General features: G+C 49.4%; 6 protein-coding genes across 6 annotated transcripts; 4 read left to right on the top strand and 2 right to left on the bottom strand.

Moving 5' to 3' along the window:
- Window positions 1–3,755: 3,755 nt before the first annotated feature.
- On the top strand, window positions 3,756–5,263 carry EI90DRAFT_3016213 (uncharacterized protein; the record flags this gene model as incomplete). The annotated part of the gene is made up of 4 exons (XM_039056963.1): window positions 3,756–3,797; window positions 3,854–3,984; window positions 4,075–4,303; window positions 4,370–5,263. 4 exons carry the CDS (start codon window positions 3,756–3,758, stop codon window positions 5,261–5,263), a joined length of 1,296 nt encoding a protein of 431 aa, XP_038916237.1.
- A 1,421-nt stretch (window positions 5,264–6,684) lies between these two features.
- EI90DRAFT_3123212 (uncharacterized protein) lies at window positions 6,685–7,020 on the bottom strand (the record flags this gene model as incomplete). Its single annotated transcript, XM_039063588.1, has 2 exons — window positions 6,685–6,885; window positions 6,961–7,020. 2 exons carry the CDS (start codon window positions 7,018–7,020, stop codon window positions 6,685–6,687), a joined length of 261 nt encoding a protein of 86 aa, XP_038916238.1.
- A 950-nt stretch (window positions 7,021–7,970) lies between these two features.
- Window positions 7,971–10,689, top strand: EI90DRAFT_3056704 (uncharacterized protein). The gene is made up of 9 exons (XM_039060244.1): window positions 7,971–8,086; window positions 8,156–8,725; window positions 8,777–8,890; window positions 8,952–9,091; window positions 9,141–9,721; window positions 9,789–9,887; window positions 9,944–10,068; window positions 10,130–10,158; window positions 10,211–10,689. Exons 2-9 carry the CDS (start codon window positions 8,282–8,284, stop codon window positions 10,422–10,424), a joined length of 1,746 nt encoding a protein of 581 aa, XP_038916239.1. The 5' UTR covers window positions 7,971–8,086; window positions 8,156–8,281; the 3' UTR covers window positions 10,425–10,689.
- A 286-nt stretch (window positions 10,690–10,975) lies between these two features.
- Window positions 10,976–11,785, top strand: EI90DRAFT_3056712 (uncharacterized protein). Its single transcript, XM_039060245.1, has 7 exons — window positions 10,976–11,019; window positions 11,103–11,153; window positions 11,287–11,344; window positions 11,404–11,413; window positions 11,500–11,522; window positions 11,609–11,627; window positions 11,689–11,785. Exons 1-7 carry the CDS (start codon window positions 10,990–10,992, stop codon window positions 11,771–11,773), a joined length of 276 nt encoding a protein of 91 aa, XP_038916240.1. The 5' UTR covers window positions 10,976–10,989; the 3' UTR covers window positions 11,774–11,785.
- Window positions 11,786–14,154: 2,369 nt separating this feature from the next.
- On the top strand, window positions 14,155–19,792 carry EI90DRAFT_3289321 (uncharacterized protein). Its single transcript, XM_039067159.1, has 5 exons — window positions 14,155–17,086; window positions 17,230–18,638; window positions 18,707–19,000; window positions 19,073–19,263; window positions 19,316–19,792. The coding sequence occupies exons 1-5, from the start codon at window positions 14,587–14,589 to the stop codon at window positions 19,320–19,322; spliced, it is 4,401 nt and encodes a 1,466-aa protein (XP_038916241.1). The 5' UTR covers window positions 14,155–14,586; the 3' UTR covers window positions 19,323–19,792.
- An 88-nt stretch (window positions 19,793–19,880) lies between these two features.
- Window positions 19,881–20,949, bottom strand: EI90DRAFT_953861 (uncharacterized protein). The gene is made up of 2 exons (XM_039068278.1): window positions 20,633–20,949; window positions 19,881–20,559 (listed from the first exon to the last, which is right to left on the bottom strand). Exons 1-2 carry the CDS (start codon window positions 20,749–20,751, stop codon window positions 19,995–19,997), a joined length of 684 nt encoding a protein of 227 aa, XP_038916242.1. The 5' UTR covers window positions 20,752–20,949; the 3' UTR covers window positions 19,881–19,994.
- Window positions 20,950–22,700: the final 1,751 nt, after the last annotated feature.

The following is a 22,700-nucleotide window of genomic DNA, read 5'->3' on the forward strand; positions in this document are numbered from 1 at the left end:
ATATAATACTTCTGTAGCAATTTGCAGTTGGTGCTTTGTAGTGAAGCGGTACAAGCGTGAGCTGGGGCTATGCAGCCTTTTTGGCTGCGGGTGTTCGATTCCCACTCAGTAAACCTTTTTTTATGGTCTCAGGAATAATTGTAACAACTTCCCATTTACACTAAGGAGTAAAGAAGGAAAAAAAAAAGGTTTACTGAGTGGGAATCGAACACCCGCAGCCAAAAAGGCTGCATAGCCCCAGCTCACGCTTGTACCGCTTCACTACAAAGCACCAACTGCAAATTGCTACAGAAGTATTATATGAAGAGTTAATTTCCGCACATGCCCGGGTTGTCGATTTCACAACCCTCAAGGTGCTCCCAAGTCTCTATGGGTTGGGTTGGGTATAATGACCGCATGTGTCAACACTAACAATTACATTGCGCAACCTCTATGTACAACTCATTCAGGCTTAGCGTGAGAGTCGGGTATTTCCGATGCATCGCCACCTACATTTTGCCCCAGTCGGAGGAGCGAAGTGTCGCGGGCTAAGTTTCGGAGTAGGTGATCGGATATTTGTTTAACTCCGTACCATGTGATCTTTTCTATTGAGTACAGAACGTGACTAGCATCGGAAGCAGTCGTACCAGTGTGAGAACGTTTATTTACATTGCGTAAAAAAGCTATTATTTTGCGCGTCCACGGAGCTCCTCCGACTGGGTACGAGTCTGGCCCGTGACTCAATCCCAGGAGCTTGCCGAGGTAAACACGTGTGCAACAGCCCCTCTTCCCCATCCCCCAAGTTCATCGACTGAGGGACCCAGCGAGAAGTTTTAAAACAGATCGGCGCGTCGATCGGTCTCGACATCCACCTTATTTATAATTTGGGATCGTCGCCGTAGCCGACATCGGTTCGTTCTCGCTGGATCATGTCCCTCGTGTTCGAACATTTGAGAGCATTGTTACATGCCCCTGCGGATTCTGTCTTCAGATGTGTTCCCTTACAAATTACCAGACATCAGTCGAAAGTCCAATCTTAAACCAAAAGTCCAGTTTCCCTTTTCAAAAGCACGATGTGTCGGATCCAACATACGAGTTGTCGCCAGGTCTTGATTCACCCACATGTGGACGGTCTCTGATCTACAACCAACATTGATTTTTTTCACGTCTCAATAGATCACCCCCAATGGATGTCCAAGGAAACAAGGAAAGAACAAGTAGCCTTTACGGTGCCAGTCGAAATATCTGGCCACCAGGCGCACAAGTCTCGACGCCCCGATCGTTGTTTACATAAAGTGAGGGCCAGATTGGCCCTCTGTCGTGGCTTAGAGACTGGTGTGCTTGATATCCGTTAGAGTACATTCGGGACCAGCCCAGGCCCTCTTAACATCTTCCCTTCCGTTCCCTGAAGAGTGCTATTGCAAAGTACTAAGATCATGACCGACCGATCCTCTTGCACGTTCCTTTGGAACACCCCAAAAGCACATGTTGAGATTAGCGTCGATGAGTTTCCATGCATTTGGTACTTCCCCCAACTGGTTTGGACCACGTGGAACTTGTTCCCGTAAACTCGACTTGGATGCAATTAATGGTGTTCAACGGCGTTTCGATTTTTTTTTTCGATTCGAAAGAGGTCGAGGTCGACAGAAATCCTTGTATAACATATAAAACTCGCATTGGCGTTCCTAATGATATCCCGGCTGTCGCTTTAAGCAACCTAACTGTTATGCACTTAGGGCCGTGTGGTTGAGGGGATCGAGCCTTGTAAGTCGCCTGGAGCTCTACACTGATTGATATAGTACTAGTACGAAGTCATAGCGCTACTGTGGAAACGAGCACCGTCAGGAGTGGCAGTAATAACAGTTGGCGGCTATGACTGATGTTGGTGCTCGTTTCCCATTTGTCGCCACAACCATTCATCTCTCTTTCGGATGCGTGTGCAGAGTTGAGTGAAATTTGGGTCGATAGAGCAACATCGGTTCACTAGTGTCGAAATGTTCTATCCATATCACCTAGTTCACTCGAGGGAAGCCGTATCTAGTGCAATCATTTAATTTGCTAGCTAAGCAGTTCCGTATTATCCCATGTGCTTCTGCTGTTGTACAATATTTTTGCTCCATTGGAACATGTATAAATCCTGGCCGCATGCATCGATCGATATGATGGGGTGGTGGTTGTAGTTCTCGGCCGCCACCATGCGGTGGCATGAGAATGCTGCAACGGTGCGGCGATCCCTATTAATGTAGTCTACAATGAGTTTACAAATACCGGAGAAGGAAAAGGGCTGGTGGCCGATGCCAGGTTTAAACAAAGTCTTCGATCTGGTTGGTAATATATTAATGTCGAGGATATGTGTCATGCGTATAAATAAAGAAATAAAAAGATAGAACGTCAGGACGGGCCGTCAGTAATATAATCTCTCAGTGAGACTTCAACAGTGCACGTCAATAGTGCGCGACCCTTCTCGATGATGCGTCAAATCGCTCCGACAAGATTATCAGCATGTGGTGCAATATGCCATGAAATAATGAGTTGTCGCAGCTACCGATGCATGCATAGCCAATTAATGTTTGAGTGGGAAAAAAAAAAGAAAGCATGAACAGTACTTGCGAACAATACATAAGTTTTTGCAATCGCTGCACGGGGGTTTTGGGCCCAGTGTCCATTCTTTTTCAAAGTGCCATTCGGGTCATATGTAGGAGGGTAGGGATGGCGAGACAGATGGACCTAGCGCCGCGCCTAGGATTTAGAGCACCTTTGGGGGCCTATATTTAGCGTATATTTGCATGTATTTGTGTCGACATTCTCATCTTCTGTCCCTCTGCTCAAGTACTTGTCCCTCGTCATGATTCCCATTCTTAGTCGGTGTGGGAATGCGTTAGAGTGGGACAGCTTCGTTGGTAGAGCATGATCCTTTCACTTCGGGGGCTCCTTTGGTTCAGAGGCTCGATCAGCATAGCATCTCCTGTTGCAGGATCCCAGTCTCTACTAAAATAGATTGCCGTTGACAGTTCTGCGTTTCTAATCTCCCTGTGTATGGTTATCTGAACATCATTAAGTAAAGCGAGTGCTAGGTGCGGGTGCGCCAAGACTGAGCTAAGCACAAGCGATTGTGAGCTGGTCACTCCGATATATGTTTAGTCTTACTAGTACGGAAAAAAGTGGGATAATGGTGATTGGAACGTCCAGCTTGACTTAGATGTCCCAAACCCTTCACATCCCAGTCAGATCCACCATGGGCCGTGTTTACTTACCACCGATCGACGGTGGTCTTGTTCATTGCCGGTTCGTAAGCTGTGGACCCCATTCGACAACCGGGTTTCGATTTCGTCAAATTGCTGGCAGTCGATGGGCAAATGCTTCACGGTCGGTTCAGAACTTATACTCCATCCCATTTCTGGTTACTAAATCAATGACGCTGGTCGCCCGTTTGCGTGAACGAGCTATGGCAAGACAGCATTCTCTTCTAGCTTTCTTATTCCCGAAACCCGCGATGCGCACAGCCTAATACAATGATTACCGTAATGCGCGCGCGCCTCTTGGCCTTCAGCCGCCGCCCGGCTTACTCTTTACGGATTAGAAGCACAGCCTTGACGAGCCTTGATAAGCCATAGGGCGAAGGGAGGCCCACATACCCATGTGACTTGGGCTCTCCCAGCTTAGCGTGTCGAACACCTCTGTGGTATGTACTAGAAGAGTTCCCTGTGCCATCCATCATCGAGTTGACGATAACGTCCCGTCACGGTGACTGGATGATTGGATTTTATTGACATAGGATGACTACATCTCAAGAGTTTTCCGAAAAAGCGCTCAAGCAGGTCATTTGCCGTAGCTCGGTCTCTTTGGATGGAGCGTTTTACTGACCTTATTCCAGCTCCGCTTTTGGGAATCAAAAGCCACCTCAAATTTCGTCCGGGTCTCCCGCAGGGGTCCCATCTCCGACGTATGGAATATCAATATCTCCCTGTCATTGCGTCCTCCCAGGTCCAGTGCGCCCCCGTTATGGTGAATTGACTCTTCAGCCACCCCGGTCCTTCTCACTGATTCCGCTATTTTTGTGTCTTCGTGCTGATCCGAACATCTCACCTGCGCCAGGAGTGATGTTCGTGCAGCTGCAGAAAGAAGGCTCATCGAAACCTTCCGTAAGGACGCGACCGATTCGGAGGCACTACCCGATTATGAAGATCAAGAGGAGTCTCAGATAACAAAGCTACGGCTGCAATCTGACTCATGTATTGACGCAACTGTGCTCGTTACCGGATTTTCCTACGAGCGGGTGTTTATTCATTGTTCTTCCATATCTGGATCCACCGCGCTTTGCATCGTGAGTTATCCAGAGTCGCTCTGTTGCGGCACTGCACCCTGACAAATCCATTCCCCCCTTTACTAGCCTCGCCGCCTGGGATCTCGATTGAGGATCCTCTTATCGAGCAAGATGGGCGATGTGCATGTTTATCTTCCCAAAGACTTCCGAGGTAGACTCATTTGTTGCATGAGAGACGATATTGACCATAGGCGTTGCATGTCTTCCGGTATTTTGCGCACGCTGAACACCTACCAGGCTACCCGTGAGGGAGTGACTCGAAGCTTTTTAGGGGGATGCCAGAAAGTGGGAGAAGGGGATGAACTGGATGCTTGGGCGGTCAATGGAAAGGTATACGTCCAGTATTACGACGAAGAACACGGGTCCCAATCTTCCCCCTTTGGGAATGCCAGCAATGGCCATGGGGTGCAAAGGACAGGGATCGTCGGCCTTCCGGAAAGTGTTGATGATAAACAGCCGCAGACTTCTATTAAGCCGTCCAGGCAACTACCGCCTATCCCCGGCGTTACATTCCACTCGGACCACCCAACTCCACTCAATCATACCCGAATTTTAGTAGACTCATCAGCAGCTAGAGAGTCGGAGACAGTTGTTCTGAATGCGCCTCCAGATACTGCTCTTTCCACTGCACATCAGCTGCACGCAATGGTTTCTGGTATACGCGAAAAGATCTATCGCGGTATTCCCGTTACTATCCTCCCAGGAGGGCTTGAGACACTTTGTGCTCTGTCAATAGCCAACCTTAACAACGTGGAGCAACAATCCTCCACGATAGCTTCCATGACCACAATCTCCTCAACTATACTCCGGTTTCATGAAGACATTCAACCACATCTAGACGGAATCAATGCTTTGACGGAGTCATCACACTCACACTCACACTCACACTCAAGTGTTGATTGGGCCGGTCCATCACTGTCGTCCTCGCAATCCTCGCAAAAAATTTGGAGTCCTGCCTAGCAAAAATAATACCGGCTCACCATATGTTCGATTGTCTTGCCGCTTGACGCCCTACACCGCTCGTTAATTGCCTCCGTGTTTCGTGCATATTCTTTACATGTTCCTTTAATATTTCTCTTGCGGTACGTATGTTTACTACAAGTACAAGGCTAGAGAGCCTTCGGGTATGTTCTCTGTCTTGATACCATCTCTCCCCTGCATGCTAAATCTTCTGGGGCATTGCACCCTCGAGTGTTGTCAACTCGCTAATTGTTAGTTGCCCGTGATTTTTTTGAGTCCCTTTCTGTATTGGCATGGTGGCATTTCTGGATGTGTGCGCGAGATTGGACTATGTGGGTCTCAACAGTGGTCTGTGATTGGCTTCGTAGGAACCTGATCTTAGGGGTGTTCATCGAGTGGAGTCTTCGCGGTCTCACTGGCTTCCCAAACTCTTTTTCTGTTTCATGTTATGGATCAAACAGTGTAGAGACGAATTCAAATGAAGATTCAAATTTCGAGCGCGTTCTCATTTTGCTTACATAACCAGGAGACATGCATTGTAATTGGGGTTTGCAGTAGCGCATGCCCGAGTAAGATAGAAATCAGTGAGCAGCGAAGTCAGTTCACCATGTGAAGTAGATCGTTTAGTATTTCAGGTCGGTGTTTAAACAACGTACGTCAAGAGGTCAAAGTCTAAGATTAGAGTGATTCTTGGTTGTTGTGTACATAAATGCCGCCTGAGTGAGGCGAGTGGGGCATGATTGACGACAGAAAGATTTCAGCAAGGCATTCCAGAGAACCAATCTTCGACACCAGGCACAGTCTCCGTGAATGAAGAGCTAATGAAAGGGTATTAAGTAACAGGCTGATGGAGTCTGACATCATAGTTGACATTATTGCAAGTTCAACGATCCATCCATCCATCCGACAGGAACTTGAAGAGGGAGGAAATGGAATGGAATAGCTGGTCGAGAGACTCCTCCCTTTCTCCCGGCAATATTGCAAGTCCGCACCACAGCATATAGTTGGAACAACGGACTTAATTCTTATACGACTCTTTGTCGATTAGATCCCTTGCAGACTATATACTAGCTATCTACATGGGTTACAATCTTCAAAACATGAAAACTCAAGCTGGCTTCGCCAATCTCTGGTACTTTTCTAACATATGTTCGCAGCGCACCATAGTTGGTCATCCCACTCACACTGCGGGACTTCCTGATCATACGGGTTATCGCACGGCGAGGGACTACGACGGGAACTAGTCTTGAAACATGATCCGACTCCGATATTCGGACTTGTCCACGTATTGAATCCGGTGATAACTGTAACCTGAACGCCACAAAGTTCGGCGGTGATCGATCCTGGCGCATATTCAATGCCCTGACCGGAGTGGTGCAAGGCCACTGCGTTATCGCAAGTGTCTATTGAGCAAAGAATGGTTAAGCATGAGCATGAGCAAATTTCACCGCCAGGTTTCGGCTACCATCGTTCGAAGGGACCATGACGTCGTAATTGACATTTTGGTCGGGTTCTTCACCGTAACAATGGAGCTTGCCAAGGTGGAAATCAGCTGCGACGATGGGAAACAGAACGATTAGGGCAAAGAGACTATAAAATCGCATTATGGCGTCTAGAAATTGCTACCACTAGCCAGTAGTGTATATGACATGAGCAACTATATCCATAATAACCAGCGTTGATCAACAAGTACTAACCTCAATCTCGAGCGCAAGTGGCAAGTGGTGAGGAGTAGAGGAGGGCACAACATCGGACATTATATATGAGGTTCCAGTATCCAACCCATTTTGGAAAAATAATTCTCCTCACAAAATCAATCACAGATGCAATCGTCGCGCTGCTTCATCTGGATATCTTCTTGGAAATCCGTCGCCTACTGCCAAACCGCACGCCAGGGAATACAAACTCATTGTAACCGCGCAGTGGTGTAAGTGGCCAGAGTAATGGGATATCAGACAAAGAAATCAGATGCGAACAAGCGCTCATGTGGACGTAGTTGCGTAGCGCAACAGTTGCACCACATAGACAGAGGGTATCATATCAATAGCTGATCTGAGCATGATATGCGTAACCGGCACATCGTTGTGGCTTGTTCGTCCAACACCAGTACTTAGTCTCATAAGCCTTACAGACAGCGCCCAACGAGGTTTGAGCTGCAGTTGGCACAGCCACTACAGATTTAGAGGATGCGGGCCTCGCAGATATGCCGGCAAGAAATTGGGTTCAGGGATTCGAAGAGCAAGGTTGAATGTCAGTTTTATTGTGAGCGCGGATTTCGAAGATGGGAGAAGCTTTTGATAAATCATGACGCATGGTGGTGCGTCGTGAAGAACGTTGCAGCCTACGGAAAGTGTTCCTAGGAGTGCAGTGACGCCTTGTTATGTAAATAAAGCATGAGTTCGTGGCTGGTCCACTCTCCGCGTGTGCAAGTAGCAATCTCTCGAGCGTCGGGCCGCTAGTGATTGGAGGAACCGAATTATGAGCAAGGGCCCACCGGACCGTTCGCAGCTAAGAATACCAGAGGGCACCTTCCAGAAGGGGCGGCAAAGTGCTCGAACAAGTGGTGGATGTCGATCAAGTCTAGACCTTGTTTCAACAACAACACTGCCACCGTGGCAAGTGAAACCACATGAGATCTGTCATTTGCCTGCGATGCGTGAGGGAGGGCCTCCAGTCGAAGTCGACCATTTTTCTCTCCCCGTTAAATTTTCTCCTCACGCGTGCACCGAGCAAACTGATGTGCTAAACTTCCGACCGGATATCCAATCCTCACTCAGATGGGTATCCGTCGTCGAAGCGCCCGCTCGATTCCCCATTCAGTACGTGAGTGCCCACTCAAGCTCAAGTCCACCTTATTGCATGCATCAAGCATTTGACATCATTTTCTTACAGTTCACCCCAGCGATTCTCGAGATTCTACTTCATCCTGAACGCAACACCTCGCTTATTCTACGAACTGAGGTGCTCTCCGATGGGAAACCCCTCAGCGCTCCCAAAATTTTATCCTCCATCAGTGAAATGAAGGTCGTTCGCAACATGGTGAGACGGCTGATTCCACGAATGCCTCAGAGAGATCGAGGTGTCGATCAGGATTGCACGTTCCTCGTGGCTGATGTTCACAGTATGGAGCATGAAGATGGAGCAGAGGACGTGTCTCTAGTCATTCTGAGCCCCAGGATCGAGATCGATCCCGAAGACGGGAAGGAAATCAGGCTCCCGTGGTATCATCCACCTGTGCGACACCTTGCTTTTCGCTATACCACCAACGACAGCGGAGAGGCTTCGCTGAGGATTGAGATAATTCCTTTCGATTCAGCTGCGGGGACCTCAATAGGCTTGACTGATAATGGAGGCGTGGACACAACTTCACGTCTATATCGGACATGCGTTAGTCTTCTTGAGACTATATTCAAGTACGGTAGAGGCAAAATGACAGGATATAAGAAACGTGTTATTCATGATGTGCGCACTTCGCCCTTCATTCGTTGCACAAGATTGATCGAGTTTTTTAAGACTCTCGTTCCACGAGAAGAATATCAAGATCTGTATCTGATTATGCGAGAAAAGTTTAAAAGCATTGCTGATACTTGGCATGAGGCTACCGACGCCTCTAAGCACGTCTTTGAGGTGCGATTCTCTCCCTTCTGTTCTTGTTTGCATGTCCGAGCTATTCCTTCTGTCACTCAAGGATATATCCATAGCGACATTTTTAATGCTGCTATGGAAGTACACCTACCCAGCCTCCCCATATACCAGTTCGACTTCATCCAACCCGCACGAGCCATGGTATTCGTGGGGAAGACCACCGGAAGGGTTTCTTGACTTGGGGTTAGCGACGATCGCTGTGGATTATGACGGACCCTCATTTATTTCACAGGTGTGGCAACGGCCTCCTAGTTCATATCCTCATCGAATGTGGATATGCAGGTCTAGGGGTGGACCTGCGGGCGCGTAAATCATGGCCTCACTACCCATCTACGACACGCGATCGCCTATTCGTCCATGCTTTTAATCCCACCATCTCTTGTCTCCGCGTTCCCATCCCTCCCGCTTCCACAGACAACCATCACAATAAAGACGACGATACCGATGGTCCTGACACCATTGAGCGAGACATGTTTCCTAAGACGAAATCGGGAAAGGGGAGATTCATTATTGGGAATCACGCGGATGAGTTGCAACCATGGGTTCCTTTACTTGCTGCCTTGACAAGCGCGGAGTATTTGAGTATCCCGTGTTGTACCTGGGAATTTGACAAGAGGTTTCAACTGAAGAAAAGGCATGGTGGTGGGACGAAAGGCCAGAAGACGGAAGCTAATGACGAACGGGACGGCGCAGATCCAGATGCTGTTAATGAAGGTGCGGATAGTTCTTCAGCAGTCCGACCACCGGAGGAGGTGGAGTTGGAGAGGAAACTGAGGTTTGATGAAAAGGATGGGAAGATGAGCTTGTATGCTTGTGAGTGTCTCCCATATATTCTGCTGGGTGCCAGAGATAAGCCGATTGGTGATCATGGTTACTGCAGCGTATGTGTTGTGGCTGGCCACGTTGTCGGAAGAGTGTGGGTTCGTCATTGAAACTGAGGCATTACGGATACCCAGTACGAAGAATAGGGCTATCATAGGTAACATTATTTTTCTTCTCAATGAAGGTCCATCCGATTCCATCGCAATCTTGTAGGGCGTAAGCAGAAAGCAAACGCCGACGTCGGTGCCATCAAGGCGAGTATAAAGGCCAGAGTGGAGTACATTCGGGCAAGAGGCCTTTTCAAAATAAGAAAGCCTGAAGGGGATGCAGGACTTGAGGTAAGTTTACCAACGAGCTACATTTTCGTTAGACAGGGACAGGCTAAGCGATGGGTTGTAGATAGAGGACAGAAATTCGGGACAACCAAAGTATGTATCTGTCATCTACTTAGATTCATGCAACCACCGAGGATCCCTCCAGAAAGAGTCCCGATCGTTTGCATAGCCTCAAGTATGGCGAGCTGAATACCGACGCCCCCACAATAGGCGAGTTTCGACCTGGCGATCTAGCTTGGGGCCCCGTCCAAAGTGTCGCCCCTAGACTTGGATGCGGACCACGTCTGCCGATTAGTACCAAGACCTCTAAGCCTGTACGGGCGTCGAGGTTGAGTACGAGCCATTCTGTCGCTGATTAACGAAGCACCCCTTCAAATGCTGATATGAGACTTATCATGCGCTCGGCCGTTTTGGTCTGACAGTTCGTTTGCAGACGCCAAGCCGGAGGAGGACCTGGCTTTTTACGATCTGACTTCGATCATTGCATCCCACGCTCCGGCCTCTCGCGTCCCAATTATATGCTGATGGGGCTAAATGAAGCAAGATTACTTTATATGGAAACGTCCCGTGGGGCCGCTGAATCAGCTAACCCCACAAATTTAATATTAACGGAACCTGACCCAGTGACCTGAATTATCGGCATGTATAAAAGGCTGCTTGCTCTGATATCGTAAACTCCTAACCCCTCTTTCTCACTTTTGAGTTGGTTGACTGGTTGAGTTTAGGCCATTTAGGTTGTATAGAAGCAAGGACTAAGATCGAAATCCTCCGTAGCTTGCACTTCCGTGGTGGAAGATTACTTAAATCCGGGAGCTCCTTCATCAGCACCTCACTAAACGACCGACAATCCCCGCAAGCCGATCATCAATCGTCATGGCTGAAGTCGAGACTCAGGCTGCTCAGACCGTTGAGATTCATGATTGCATGGTTTGCGCGGCGCATTTGCAGGAAGTTGTAAGTCTTATCGTGATCCCCCCGAGTGCGTCGTGGGAGTTAACGTGTCCTGCCGATCGGGGTTTCTTTCTTCGTGCTTGTAGTGTGCGGACTGCGATTATGATGGGCGGGAGGATAACGATGCCTTCTTTGGGGTACGTGAAACTCAATTCATGCCGATCAATGTTATCGCGATCTTAAGCGCTCGTGTTCGTCCGCCGTTCTAACAATGGCACTTATATCATCACTCGAATTCGGTTCTTCTTGCCAACGCCTGGCTGTCTCTAGCTGGATACGATAGATCGGGATCCTTTGAACATCCCTAACGCCTCAACTAATAAAGAAGGTAAGCCTCAGCAATGACTCACCATTTCTACTTTTGATGCGACGTTTCTCTTGTCATAGGGGTCTATCAGTACGTCACGTCTAATGCGGCCACAGTTTAATAGAGAACTGACACAGTCACATTGGTCTGTAACTGTCTGTTTGCGGGACTCGCAGATGTAAGAAGCATTCTAACCCAAGTAAGTGATTCGTTGGTACCTTCCATTTTGGCAACTGACCACACTCGATATCATCCGCGCCCAATCGTCTCGGTTCGCACTGCCAGAGTGTCCTCAATGTTTCGGGTTCGTCCCTCCCCGTTTTCACCCCACCGGTGTCCTTATCTAACCGGATGTTTCTTCCCAGATGGAAGAAGCAAATCCAGAAACTTCAAAAGGAAGCCAAGAAGGCGGGAAAGAAGAATCAGGGCTCGGCTTCCAACTTCTACTGAGCCTGCGAGTCTTGGGAGGTGATTTGGCTAGCCTGAGACATGGACGCTGTCTCCGCGCATGAATACACCCTCGGAGCTGTGGCCACAACTCGCAGATGAGCGTGGCGCAAGCCTATCTCCAATTTCTTATGTAACATCATATACAATGTGTACCTTTCCTTTAGCAACATCTCATGCTAGATGATTTTGCAACATGGCGGCTACAGTACGTGAAATAGTCGAGTCCTGTTCGGGGTTGCGTGGTTTTTGCGATATGCCGTGGCCGAAAGTAGGTCAAGTCTGGCGATAGGCAACGTGAGGCTCAAGCCAGGTCACAACCTAAATCGCCACGGGAGATAACTAAGTTTGTTATGACCCTCAAATCGCCCTTACGCCGACCCGAAAAGCGCGATTTCTGAGTTGCTGCAGGGCACCAGTTATCAGAAATGGTAGGACAGGGAGTGCGATGCTGCTTCGTATGCGGAGGCTCGTCCGGGGCATGCTTCATTTCCTGCTTCAGTTGCTACCCCAAATGACGTTTTTGAGACTAAGGTGGACAACCCACAGGCTAGGCAGGATCCCCCACAGGCTCGATTTCACTAGAAGACACGGCTGGATAACCATAATCCCTCCTGCTAGCTTCGAACGTAATTTGAGGATGGCCGATGACTGCATGCCGAGCACCCATTGACGAGTCGACATGTGCCACTGAGGAAGTTAAGGGTTCGATCTCAATAGTTCGGAAGATCTTTTGGAGCTGGACTATGAACAGCGGGTTTCTACAGGTTCCTCTTCAGATGCAGGAGACATCCAGGACACCGTCAGCTGGGGTTTTTCTATGGGACTTCGTGAAGCGTGAAGCCGCCCGTGGAAAGGTAACTGGGAACACGCTATCTCCAATTACACATCATACCGATCAGAGCTTAGAGGAACCTTCCTTTAGGGTTTGGCAGACGCTATGCAATGGAAGACGTCCATTGTCAACGCTTCGGCGGCTAAGTGGCGGGCAAGGGGTTGCACTAGAGGAATCGCACGCACCCTTGGCAGCTCCTCCTAGTTTGTACTTTAGGACTCATATGATGCGAAAATTGATGATTTCGCACATAGTATCGCTTGCGAGTAATGGGAAGAACTAAGAGTCTTCCCAGTAAAGGCATTATGTACCTAGGATAAAAACAGGAGTAGGTAACAAGCATTTACGTTTGGTCGTGACAGATCAATCGATGGACTAGAAATTTGCTTGATGTTCGAGGCATCCACCGTTGTCTGTATTCCCTCTAAACCCCGCCATGTCACAGACGGGTGAAGGACCTTTGGGGCATGCATAGTCGAAGGGAGCTCATGCAAAAACATTTCTCCCACATGCATCTATGTGGTTATCTTTAACCGAGGGACATTCAGATATTGTCGGATTGGGAGGCTAGCTTATGTATTGAGCCGTCTTACTAATAGCATGGGAGCTTGCGCTAGCGGGAAACCACTGGCACTAGCAGTAGTTGTGACTCGCGGGTTCTCATTATCCGAGAGCCCAGGCACAACGCGCTCGTGCCTAAAGGGTCAATGAAAGGCTGTGACTTATGTAATGGATTCCCAGGAAGGCATTCATATGGAAACTCCTGAATAAATTAGGAATCCGAGGCGTGGGTGAGGTATCGGTTTCGTCGGGATCCCCAGGGAACCCCACCACTGGTTGTCCAACGAGCTCGCGCGGCTACGACTAGAGAAGGCTGGGTCCTGCTTAGATTTACACTAGTATTGTGCATTGCCAGCTATTGTCTTACGTCACAACTCCCAAGGAACGAGACTTTGCATTGTCAAGGCAACCACTCTCGTCCTCGACAGAGTCAACGCAGTGCACGGACGATCACTTCTCCTCATCCGTCAGAAACCTCTGTATGCCTATGATGTGATTGAACTTACTGACAGGTTCCAGGTCCCCTTCCATTATCGGGAGGTGGTTAAGCGCTACCTTTCGAGACAGATTCCACTCGTTTGTCACAACGCGCTATGGTTATGCTGAAGCAGGCGCACACACCAGAGGGGGACTGTGATGAATAACAGAATTTTCATCAAGTTGTAATTTGATTTTCTTGCTGAGAGCCTAATGTCCTTAACACAACAGCAATCACCTTGACATGAAGCCAGAGTCTGTGTGATCCGAGGAAGCGCAAGCGTTGAAAGTATATTGATTTTCTTTTATACACATGCGACAGGGTCACATCCCACGCTCGAACAACCTCCAAGTCGATTATGGAAAGTATCTTTTCTTATGGTCGCGAGGCACAACGGCATCGCACACTCTATGGAAATGCACATAGATACAAATATTTCCCGTTCGGTGTCCCCCTTGGGCCCGGTTGTCACCCTCTGTCACTGAGTTATTAGGAATTTCAATATGTATCCTTCTTTGCTCTTTCGCGTTCACAAGCTCACTTTCGTTTCTCGTTCCCCTTCCCCTCCTTCCGTCTCTTCAACTCTCCGCTGGACCTCGACAGACGGGAAGAAAGCAAAGATCGGAATACCTCAGGGTCTCGCTTTCTGTCATCGCATTCAACCTTTCCCTTCCCTTCGTATCTTGAACCCAGGATTCTCTGCTTTGATAGCTCACTCGTTCTTTTGCTTGATCGAATATCTGGCTTTGCACACACTCTTTACTCAACTAAGTCTTGGCTTCGCGCTCTCTTTGCTCAACTAAGGGTCTTCACCGTGTGGGCTCTCTACATCGCAGCCCAGTTGAAAGCAACAATTGCCAACGTGGATATTGTGCTTAGATACAATCTTGACGCGTGGGCGTGCTTTCTCTCCAACGATTCGTAATCCCTTGAGGGAGCGAGATGCGCAAGGTCATAGGGTTGCTTAGAGCGCCACATGCAGGTGTCTCCAATGCTCACCTTGCGGCTAAGCGCGGTCGAGTGGGGCGCAGGACAGGGAATCCGTCCAACAGAGGTGTGGGCAACGTTCATGGTGGTCAGACAAGTTCCTTGCTTCTCCAACCTCCTTCATCTTCCTCCCCATCTTCGTCTCCCTCCTCATCTGCGCCCCCCTCTTCATCTGCGCCCCCTTCTTCCTCATCTTCACCTCCTTCGTCTCCCAGCTCAACGCCTTCGCCTACTACGCTTCCGCCTACTTCGCTAGAGGGTCACGGCCATGATAAAAGCACTTCAAGCACCCAAGCAACGGTTATTCTAGATCCTTCAACCCCGGCCCCAACCCCCACTCCTCTTCCTTCGCCCTCCCCTTCATCTGCCAAAGAAGGGGGAAATCCCCTTAAAGGAGGAAACAAAACCGTCGTGACCACTGACCCCTCCCTCACTTCCACGTCTCCTACGTCTTCATCCCCGACTTTAGATCTCTCAAGCCCCAACCAGACACCGGGTCATGGTAAAGGTCCATCAGATAAAGTCCCTGGTAATTTCAATTCCTCTCCAACACCTTCTCCGACACCTTCTCCGACCCCTCCTCCGACCTCTTCTCCAGCCTCTTCTCCAACCTCTTCTCCGCCTTCCAAAGGCAAAGGGAAGCTAGCTGGCGACATTGGAAAAGTTGTCCAAGATTCAACTAGTGACTTCATTTCCACTCCTTCATCCCAGGTTCTGTCAGACGCCACTTCGACATCAGACAAAAACCCAGGCCATTCAAAGGCCAGTCCAGATCCTTCTCCAACCTCTTCTCCAGCTTCCAAGGGCAAGGGAAAGCTCGACAACAACGTAGGGACTTCGCTTGTCGGGGATTTAACCAATACTCCCATCCCCACTTCTTTCGCCCCTCCCTCCGACTCATCTGAAGCCCCGTCGAAAACAAAAGATAAAGGAGGTCATGGGACTGGTCCTCTGGATACAACCTCTGTCAATCTAGATCTCTCTTCAACCTCTTCTCCGCCTTCCAAGGGCAAGGGAAAGCTAGGAAAAGTTGTGGATGATTCAACCAGTGCTCCCACTCCTATTCTAACGTCTTTCACGCCTCCCCCCGCCTCATCTGATCCTCCGTCGGAAACGACAACTGATGGAAAAGGCCATGGGAAGGGTAAAGTCCTTGATAATCTTGGTTCTTCTTCGACCGCTTCTCTACCTTCCAAAGGCAAAGGAAAGCTAGGAACAGTAGTCGGTAATCTGAGTAGCGACCCTGTTTCCACTCCCTCTGCCTCACCTCAAGATCCGTCAACAACAAAGACTGATAAAGGAAAAGGCCACGGGAAAGTCCTCGACAACCTCGGTCTTTCTTCAATCCCTTCTCTGCCTTCCAAAGGCCAAGGAAAGCAGGGACACACCGCAACGAGTGATCTTATTCCCACTCCCTCTGTCCCACCTGAGGTCCCGTCAAGCACAGAAACCGATAAAGGAAAAGGCCATGGGAAGGGTAAGGTCGTCGACAGCGTCGATTCTTCTTCAACGCTCTCTCTACCTTCCAAAGGCAAGGGAAACCTAGGAAAACTCCTCGATAATCTCACTAGTATTCTCATGCCCACTCCATCGACTGACGCCCCGTTGGAAACGAAGACCGATAACGGGAAAGGTCATGGGAAGGATAAGGTGCTCGACAGTCTTGGCCCTTCTCCGACCCCACCTTTCAAGGGCAAGGGGAAAGTCGACGATAATTTAACTAGTGCTCTCGTTTCCCTTCCCTCCGTATCGACTGACGTCCCGTTGGCAACAAAGACCGATAACGGAAAAGGTCATGGGAAGGATAAGGTGCTTGACAGTCTTGGCCCTTCTCCGACCCCACCTTTCAAGGGCAAGGGGAAAGTCGACGATAATTTAACTAGTGCTCTCGTTTCCCTTCCCTCCGTATCGACTGACGTCCCGTTACCAACAAAGACCGATAACGGGAAAGGCCATGGAAAGGATAAGGTGCTCGACAGTCCTGGCCCTTCTCCGACTCTACCTTCCAAGGGCAAGGGGAAAGTCGACGATAATTTATCTAGTGCTCTCATTCCTACACCCTCCGCATCGACTGACGCCCCGCTGGAAACACAAACCGATAACAGGAAAGGCCATGGGAAGGATAAGGTGCTCGATAGTCTTAACCCTTCTCCAACTCCGCCGCCTTTCAAGGGCAAGGGGAAAGTCGACGGTAATTTAACTAGTGCTCCTATTCCCACCCCCTTGGTATCATCGGAGGCCCCGTCAGAAACAAAAACAAAAACGGATGAAGGACAAGGTCATGGAAAGGGAGTTGTAACCAAAGTCGTTGATGACACAGGCAAAACGATTAAGTCGGTCGTGAGTGATAAGGTCGGAGGTGGGACCGATAGTGGTTTGCATGGATCCGCTACTGCTACTTCGAACAGCCCCGCTTTGACGCCTCCTGTTCCTCAACCCACTAGTGCTCTTGGAGGTCGGTATTTACATTTCCTTGATGCTATCCCATTTTTCTTTTCTGACTCGAAAACTTTTCATCTGTCTTTTTATGGGACGTTTTCTCTTTCGTTTGCGATTCCATATTTTTCATCGTGAATTTTTTTTTTCGTGTGCTACCAGGATCTACTTCAAGGAGATCTAAACATAGGCCGCCTCCTTCACCTCAAACGTCAAACCCTAGTGATGGTGACACCTCCAAGTGGGGTGGAGGCAGTACCTCAAATGGTGATGACCATCATCATGGAGGCAGCAGTACCACCAACGGCCTTGAAGGATCGTCCATTAGTGGTTCTACTCCGAATCATACTCCCCATCTTGCCCGTCCCTCGCCTCCAGATACTACCACTTGGGATGTGAAACCTCATCCTGCCACTACAACATCCGCCTCCAGAGGTAGAGAGACCCCCAGTTCTTCGACTCCTACGACCACCATGTCTATCTCCTCGGGAGTATCCTACACGGTTTCTGACGGGATCACAGTCCCTCTTTCGATCGTAACAGTAACGAGCGATGGATCTGTAATTACAGTTCCTACCGCACTTTCGGAATCGATCTCGTGGATCGTTTCTACCTCCGGCACGAAGGTCCTCACGATTCCCACCATGCTCCCTGGAAATCCGTCGTCTGTCAGTGTGATACCTCAATTGGGCAGGCAAACGGATACCACGTCGTATACCGGAAGTATGTACTATTCCACTGATAGTACAGGCGGGATTTGGGGACCTTTCCCTACAGATGGGGGTGGTACCACAGGTCCGGGCCGAGGAGGTACGGGCAGCATGTCAACGTCGAAGAGGGGGCTTAATCCTGCCATTTGGTCTGTCATTGCTATTGCGCTGGTTTTCCTTTTGACATTCCTTGGGTTGGTTCTGAGGAGGAAAATGTATGCCAGACAGCGTCAGGCCAGGATTCGAGAGTGGAGTGCTGCTTCTGGGTGGACGGAGGGTGTTGAGAGGGGGATTGAAGGTGGCCCGCAGGTTTATGCCGCGGGTGCGGTGGTGGGAGGGAAAAAGAGGAGCAGAGGTATTGAGGGTGGAAGACATCTAAGCCAGGATAGTTTCTCGACGCCCGAACAGAGTGTCATCCGAGGAGTTTGGGCAAGAGACTCTATACAGAGTTTGGCTCCACCTCCGTCTGTTCGTCTGTCCGACCCCCCTTTGTCAAAGATCAGTTCCTCTATCTTGAGCCGGGCCTCGTTTGACGCCGCTGGGCTTGGCATGAGCGCTGGTGAGAGGAGGGCGTCTCAACTTGAACAGCGACGAGAGCAGTTATCGACAGTAGAAGGCGCGAGATCTGGTTCACCCGAGATGATCCAGATTCCACCTCCTGCTTCTAGTTCGTTGACTCCTGGGAGGTGTCGTACTGCTGATTTGACGCTCTCTCCTACTTCGCTGTTCCCCGCTACTGGGGGGCTTCTTCATGGAGACCCTTTCGCTGACCGTCCACACGATAGACGCAGCGATGATGGGAGCACCGTTTCCCCTATGTCGTTTGAATTTGGGGATTTGACGGCGTTTCCCACCCCCCTGGTTCTGCTACCCTTGGAATGACGCCTAGAAGCCAAGGTGGTGAGAGACCGTCATATTGTTGTTCTCAGGGTTCATCAGAATTGGGATCTGATGGATTGGCACCCATCCCTCGAACCCATGAAGGTGTATCGGTTCACGAGGATCCATTCGCTGATTATCCCAATGTAATGCCTTCGCCTATACCTTCTTCAGCTGAACGATCCATGTTTGGAAACGGTGTCATGGCTAACCATTCTTCCACTTCCCTGCCGACCAGTGTTCACCGAGCTATTATTGGACCTGGGATGTCGAGTTCGAGAAACAGCCCTTCCAATGCACAAGTTGTACGCCCCTGGAGCCCCACAGCTCCAGAGGAGATAGCTGTAAGTTGTGGTGAAAGTGTACGTGTTATCAGTTGCCATTCGACCCTCGGGCGTGCAAGTCCATTTGGTCAGGACACCGGCGGAGGGTGGGCCTTTGTGAAGAAGACGGAACCTGAAACCGGGTTAGTCAGGAGAGGGTTTGTCCCTGTGAATTGTTTGATGGATGGACCCAGTCCCGGAAGCACCGCTGGGTCTTGTGGTCATTCTGTAGTCTCCGGAGGTGGAAGTGCTTATGCGGACGCGGACGTGCTGCCAGGCACAGCGTGAGTATATTCTAGTCCTGAATGGGAGATTACTGACACGCTCCCTTTACAGGCTGTGACCTCCTCCTCTCCTCCAAGTCGCGCATCAGAAATATGCCATACTTTCTAACGTTATCTCGCTGCCAGCTGACATCCACTCGTTTTTCGAAACTTGGTGGTGGGGGCGCCATTTGTCCTTTTGTTATAGAACGCACCCGTTCTCGCCTTTACCTTCCATCATCGCAGTGGCATTCGATCGTGTATCTATTTTATCAGTCTGTTTTCCCCAAGGCTTTGATTCCTTTATTTATTATCGCCTCACCTTGACAGTTGCTTTCTTTGTCCATTGAATGGATTCAGTTGCGGCCGCCACAGCTTTCTCGTTCGTGAGTGTCCGCACGCACACCCTCTCTTATTTGCCGGTTCTTGTGTGGGTTTTGTTATACTCCAAGCGACCCTGTCAGCTCAAGCCTGACTGAACTTATTCTTCACGCTCCACCATAATCTCAACCTTACTCTTACAACGTCTTATTCTTTACTCCGGAATTTGGAAAGAAAAGGTTTTTTGCTTAGAATTTTACTCAAAACACCTCCGACCGACGACGATCCTTTCAACATGACGCTCGTTTATAAACTCTCGCATGCTCTCAACAAAATTGATTGTATTCCCTCGATCATAGATTTGATTGACTTGAGTTCTGGACATCACAAGTGGCAATACCAGTCTACAGAGGTCAATGAAAGGCACGATACTAATGTAGCTGCCTCGTTGGGTTCGGAGACAATCCAAGTGCCAAAAGAAAAACAAAGATGAAAATCAACTGGACAAATGAAAGCCTTTCCACCCACAATAATATCCGCGACAGGAGCCATGCCAATGTTTGGAATACCCAAAGTGTCGTATAAAGTAAGGGAAGAGACGCGAATAATGCAAATATCGGGGAACGATGCGACCCAAGGTGCAGTTGAGCGGTCCTTGCGAAGAGTCTGAATGACTGTTGAACCCTCCAAACCAATAGCTTGGAGGGGAGGATCGTCTCTCCGTGATACTGGATATAGACTCTGCCACTCAAAGCGAACGCATATAACTCGTCGTGCCGTCCCCCGGGTCCATCATGCTTTCCCAGCCAGCCATACGTTGACCCTCTGACGTCGTATATCTCCAGCTTCTTCATTATTCGGGGTGAAAAAGTGGTCCTGGGATCAACGTCGCTGCCCATGCGATACACAATGGGGCCTTGGAAATCATCGGGGAGATATACTTGCACGTCACCATATTTGCTGAATAGAAGCATTCGTACGGCGTGCTCATCTCTGCTGCTCTGAGACGAACAAAATTACAAGGTGTGTTAATCGATGAGGAGCAACCAACTTGTTCAAGAATACTTACAATCCGAAGGACTGTATCCTTCTCCGCAGCACAGAAGATCGCAGCCGATTCATGATGGGTACCTTCGGGCTGACAGGCCTCTCCACTGGGTCGACTGGTGCCAATTCCCACAGTGGCATCAATTTGGGATGCAGACTGGAGATTCAGGTTGATTCCATCCAAAGGAGCGCCGCCCTCATCTGACAGGATCCCCTCCGCTTCACTTCGTAGTCGTTCCAGTCCACTGGCTCGCCTTACCCCAGGGGAAAAGACAGGTCGTGAAATGTGTGGATCGATCAACCATTTCCCAGCGATACGTCGAGTCGTCTCAATGTGAATGTAATTGACCCCGTTCCACATTGAGGAAGCTATCAATGGAATCAGCACATCCCGAAAGATGGTTCAACAATTAACGCATCCAATACCTTCGTCGTTAGGCTCGCGATCGAGTTCCTCGGAAGAAGGCCTCGAAGAGGACGTGTCTTGCATTTCAGATACCACCTACAGTTGCCTTAGTAGTTGGAGACAGGTGCAGATGAAGAACAGCATTGACATACTTCACTCATTAAATCTGTGCTCGCGGCTGGGACAGGGTCAAGGCAAGATGACTTGGATTGCCCGATAAGACCCCTCAGGGGCCAATAAATTAAATAGTGTTATAGCGCTTGAAGATGTAATCGAACCAAGTAAGGTCACGCCTTGGCGGAGTTGTCCGCCCGTGTGGGTAATACGAGAGCAAAAGCCAGACGTCCAAATCAATGTCTGAGCAGGTACATAATATCTATTATCCAGTGCTCGCCATTCATGCACTCCCAACATTCATTCGGGCGCTGACCGACATGGTCATGGTTTGCCCAAAATGAATTGGTCAGGGCGTTAAACTACAGGAGGTCTTCGAAGCTATCCACACGCGCGGACCGGAAGCGAATTGTGTGGAGTGGAGCGAATAGAGGCTGGTAATCTGCCTAGTGGAGGAAGGCTGCCACACTTTCAATCGACGAGTTACAGCATCGCACGGGTTATCGTACTGGCTTTGACATGATCACGACAGAGGCTTGTCGATTGGCACGAGTCTGGCGGGTCCGACACCCAACCAACACCAAGTCGCTTCCGGCAGCCAAATGGCTGTATCGCTGTATTAGCGCGTAACCAGTAACAAAGCAGAGAAACCAGTGTGGCTAGACAGTAGGGCTCCAGCCTCTATGGCTTCGTAACAATATAGCTAGGGCTAGGCAGGGGCGCCACCATCCCCTGTGAGGATATGGTACCGAATTCGATTCACGACACACCAAACGTGGCACGTGGCGCAAACCCAACGCGGCTACCAATATGGTACATACCGCAGAGTGTGCGTGAACACACCCTTTGCCAGTGAATAAGCACATGGTCTCCTCGGCCAAGTGATATTGTGGATCTGGTCATGCTTTTAGCCATGCATGAAAGCGCGATTTATAAATAAAGACTTAGATCCGTGATATACTCCGGCTCTGTGTACTCGGGCGAGTGCACAGGCTTTAGGTTGATTCTCTTCCTGATCTTACTGCCTTGCATTTATATGAAGAGCCCTGAGCTTGGCCCTCCGACCGAGCAGCTAGACTTGGACCTAGAGTAGCTGAACAGGTTGAATCCCTGTAACGACACCCGCACTCTTGATTCTGGACCGACTACAACATCGCTGCTTCATCAGGGGGAATGGATGAATGGTAGAATAACTTGCAAGCTACCATCTTCATTGGTTTTGTCTCCCTTAGCAGATGGGGTTATATGCAATGGCTGTTGGGCTCGACCTTCGTACCATGATGTATGCTCGTTAGCCAGGAAGCTGTACGATCTCAATATTAACATTATACTGAAGATTGGAATCTGGTCTATGCACGACCGTTGGCGTCTCCATTTCTGCGTTGATTAGAAAATCTGGTCGTTAAGTGGTACATGGTCTGCCCATTGAAGCCTTTCGACCACCACCCATGACCCAGGTGGATGAACAATCTTCCTGACTGTTGGCCTCTTCTTGCTGCTGTAGTATATCACTTATACGGCGCTCATACCCAGCGTTTAACAACAAAGGTTGAACCAGCTTTGAGTATTT

This window comes from Cantharellus anzutake (assembly GCF_015039405.1).
Source record: "Cantharellus anzutake strain C23 chromosome Unknown EI90scaffold_22, whole genome shotgun sequence".
NCBI classification, from domain to species: domain Eukaryota; kingdom Fungi; phylum Basidiomycota; class Agaricomycetes; order Cantharellales; family Hydnaceae; genus Cantharellus; species Cantharellus anzutake.

Bases quoted from the DNA above. Each gene is read 5' to 3' on its own strand.
- EI90DRAFT_3056704 (XM_039060244.1), top strand. From the start codon at position 8,282: ATGAAGGTCGTTCGCAACATGGTGAGACGGCTGATTCCACGAATGCCT. The intron at 8,891-8,951 runs GTGCGATTCTCT...CTGTCACTCAAG, and splicing joins CCTCTAAGCACGTCTTTGAG to GATATATCCATAGCGACATT. The intron at 9,888-9,943 runs GTAACATTATTT...GCAATCTTGTAG, and splicing joins GAAGAATAGGGCTATCATAG to GGCGTAAGCAGAAAGCAAAC.
- EI90DRAFT_3289321 (XM_039067159.1), top strand. From the start codon at position 14,587: ATGCGCAAGGTCATAGGGTTGCTTAGAGCGCCACATGCAGGTGTCTCC. The intron at 18,639-18,706 runs GTTCTGCTACCC...TGTTGTTCTCAG, and splicing joins CGGCGTTTCCCACCCCCCTG to GGTTCATCAGAATTGGGATC. The intron at 19,001-19,072 runs GTAAGTTGTGGT...CCATTTGGTCAG, and splicing joins CAGCTCCAGAGGAGATAGCT to GACACCGGCGGAGGGTGGGC.
- EI90DRAFT_953861 (XM_039068278.1), bottom strand. From the start codon at position 20,751: ATGCCACTGTGGGAATTGGCACCAGTCGACCCAGTGGAGAGGCCTGTC. The intron at 20,560-20,632 runs GTAAGTATTCTT...GTCTCAGAGCAG, and splicing joins AGGATACAGTCCTTCGGATT to CAGAGATGAGCACGCCGTAC.
- EI90DRAFT_3056712 (XM_039060245.1), top strand. From the start codon at position 10,990: ATGGTTTGCGCGGCGCATTTGCAGGAAGTT. The intron at 11,020-11,102 runs GTAAGTCTTATC...TCGTGCTTGTAG, and splicing joins CGGCGCATTTGCAGGAAGTT to TGTGCGGACTGCGATTATGA. The intron at 11,154-11,286 runs GTACGTGAAACT...GGCTGTCTCTAG, and splicing joins ATAACGATGCCTTCTTTGGG to CTGGATACGATAGATCGGGA.